Source organism: Atta colombica, unplaced genomic scaffold (genome assembly GCF_001594045.1).
Source record: "Atta colombica isolate Treedump-2 unplaced genomic scaffold, Acol1.0 scaffold297, whole genome shotgun sequence".
In the NCBI taxonomy this organism is placed as follows: domain Eukaryota; kingdom Metazoa; phylum Arthropoda; class Insecta; order Hymenoptera; family Formicidae; genus Atta; species Atta colombica.
In genome coordinates, this window is record NW_017259400.1 from 138,522 (window position 1) to 141,403 (window position 2,882).

The 2,882-nt window shown below is 39.5% G+C and overlaps 1 protein-coding gene across 1 annotated transcript in view; it reads right to left on the reverse strand.

Annotated features, from left to right (window-relative positions):
• Positions 1-709: 709 nt before the first annotated feature.
• LOC108690162 (tubulin alpha-1 chain-like) overlaps positions 710-2,882 on the reverse strand; it is a 12,333-nt gene continuing 10,160 nt past the window's right edge. Inside the window, exons 5-6 of the mRNA XM_018197322.1 lie at positions 2,196-2,418; positions 710-2,109 (exon numbers count right to left, since the gene is read on the reverse strand). Coding sequence (XP_018052811.1) covers positions 983-2,109; positions 2,196-2,418 — 1,350 coding nt within the window. The 3' untranslated portion in view covers positions 710-982. The remainder of the gene's footprint in view (positions 2,110-2,195; positions 2,419-2,882) is intronic.

Sequence of the window (2,882 nt, forward strand, 5' to 3'; positions counted from 1 at the left end):
TGTATATCTGCGTATAACATCGAGTCGTGTTATATGTAGAACCGATCGAGTATATGTAAACGAGAAGGATATAGTGCTGTTTTAACAGTTTGAGCATTATGAATCATTTATGCTCGAAGTGGCTGGAAGGACTAGAATAGATAATATGAGAACGAAATAAAGCGCACATGCACATTGGCTTACAAGTTTTTTGTTTTTATCGAATGCATGCGCTAGATGGAAATTTTAATATATTTTATTCGGCACTGTTTTTATCGAGATTGATGTTGACGACCGTGACTATTATTTTTTTAGTTTATTATCAAAATATTTTATTAATATTATCACTACTATTATAATTATTATAATTTTATTATTAAGGTTAACGCTATTACCATCGCTGCATTATATTTAAAGTGCAACATAATTGCGAGCTGAGCTCGTGATGAAATCGAATTTGCACGTCGTGCTTTCTTCCTCCAACGACGATTCATCGCGAGATCACACGTGCTTCATCGATTTGACTATGACACATCTATGAACGAAGAAATATATTCACCTATGTATACTTTCTTCTCGCCTCCTCTCCTCTTCATCCTTCACTTATATTCACGTATCATGTAATGATCGATAATAATTGTATGATCGAAGACGTATATTAATGCAATCTATTATTGTATAATGGTTGATATAATATATAAATAATATTACAACAAAATACACAAGAAAGTATTTTTAGATGTGCTTATATTTTTCAGTAGTTGTTTCTTCGAGCAATACCAAGTGACAAATTATTATAAGGAACCGAATATGCTCCTCTTGTCAAAAATTCCACGAGGATCAGATCGGGATCGAATAAGAAGCAAAGTTAACAAATCGCAGTAGATCGCTTCGAATTGCGTTACAAAATCAAGCAAAACTCGCGACAAGCGATAAATGGCAAGCGTCACAGTATAAATATACGAAATATGAAAAAATAAAAATAGAAATCTCGATCTAATCTTTAGTATTCTTCCGCACCATCTCCTTCGCCATCGGTAGAGTCCATGCCGACTTCTTCGTAATCCTTCTCCAAAGCGGCGAGATCCTCCCGTGCCTCTGAGAACTCACCTTCTTCCATCCCTTCACCGACGTACCAATGTACGAAGGCTCTCTTCGCGTACATCAGATCGAATTTGTGATCGAGCCGCGCCCAGGCCTCAGCAATCGCCGTTGTATTGGATAACATACAGACGGCACGTTGCACCTTGGCGAGATCACCGCCGGGAACGACGGTGGGCGGTTGATAATTGATGCCGACCTTGAATCCCGTCGGGCACCAATCAACAAATTGAATGCTGCGTTTGGTCTTGATAGTCGCGATTGCCGCGTTAACATCCTTCGGCACTACATCGCCTCTATAGAGCATGCAACATGCCATGTACTTTCCATGACGAGGGTCACATTTGACCATCTGATTTGCGGGCTCGAAGCAGGCGTTTGTTATCTCGGCAACAGAGAGTTGCTCATGATATGCCTTTTCTGCGGATATGACGGGAGCGTAGGTGACTAGAGGGAAATGAATTCTGGGATAGGGCACCAGGTTCGTTTGAAATTCTGTCAGGTCGACGTTGAGCGCGCCGTCGAAGCGCAGCGAAGCCGTGATCGAAGACACGATCTGGCCGATTAGGCGGTTTAAATTAGTGTAAGTTGGCCGTTCAATGTCCAAATTGCGTCTGCAAATGTCATATATGGCCTCGTTATCCACCATGAACGCGCAATCGGAGTGCTCGAGGGTGGTGTGCGTCGTAAGAATCGAATTATACGGTTCGACAACGGCTGTAGAGACCTGAGGCGCCGGATAAATCGCAAACTCGAGTTTCGATTTTTTCCCGTAATCTACCGATAGTCGTTCCATCAACAGAGATGTGAAGCCAGAACCGGTGCCACCGCCAAACGAATGGAAAATCAAGAAGCCCTGAAGTCCTGTGCATTGATCTGCCAGCTTGCGAATGCGATCCAAAACGAGGTCCACTATTTCTTTGCCGATCGTATAATGGCCACGTGCATAATTGTTGGCAGCATCCTCTTTGCCAGTTATTAGCTGCTCCGGATGGAAGAGTTGCCGATATGTGCCTGTACGCACCTCATCTAAAAGAACATCGGTAGATCAAATTCGGTCATCCAGTTGTCTTAAAAAATTATTTTCGCTGCATAAAATATCATATCGCACTTACCCACGACGGTCGGTTCGAGATCGACGAAGACCGCTCTGGGTACATGTTTCCCAGCGCCGGTTTCGCTGAAGAAGGTGTTGAAACTATCATCACCACCTCCAAGTATCTTGTCTGACGGCATTTGTCCATCGGGTTGAATACCATGCTCTAAACAGTACAATTCCCAGCAAGCATTTCCTATTTGTACTCCCGCCTGCCCCACGTGGACGGATATACATTCACGCTGCGAGCAATATATTACACAATTAAGTAATTGCAGTTTTTCTGATAATAAACTGATTTGTTTTTTATTAAAATCCACTTTAGAATCTTATATCAGTGATTAGATTTATAATTTATGTAAATAAATTGTTTATATAAGTCTCCTCAATTGTTAATACTTTGATAATATATCTATAGCATTGTGTTATAAATAAATTATTTATGCATTAACAATCGCAAAAACTCATATAGATAGTTTACTTATATTTACAGATTTATTCTTTGGAGAGAGAGAGACATACAAATACAATATTTTTATTTTAATTTATAATTTAAATCTATAATTTGTGACAAAATTCTAGTTATAATTTTATATACGCTTCATAATGCATAAAAAATATTTTAAGAATCAGTATATTATATATAGGGTGTCCCGTAAGTTTTTGTCAAACGCTTTTGTATTGATAGAGCGAATTAAATATATAT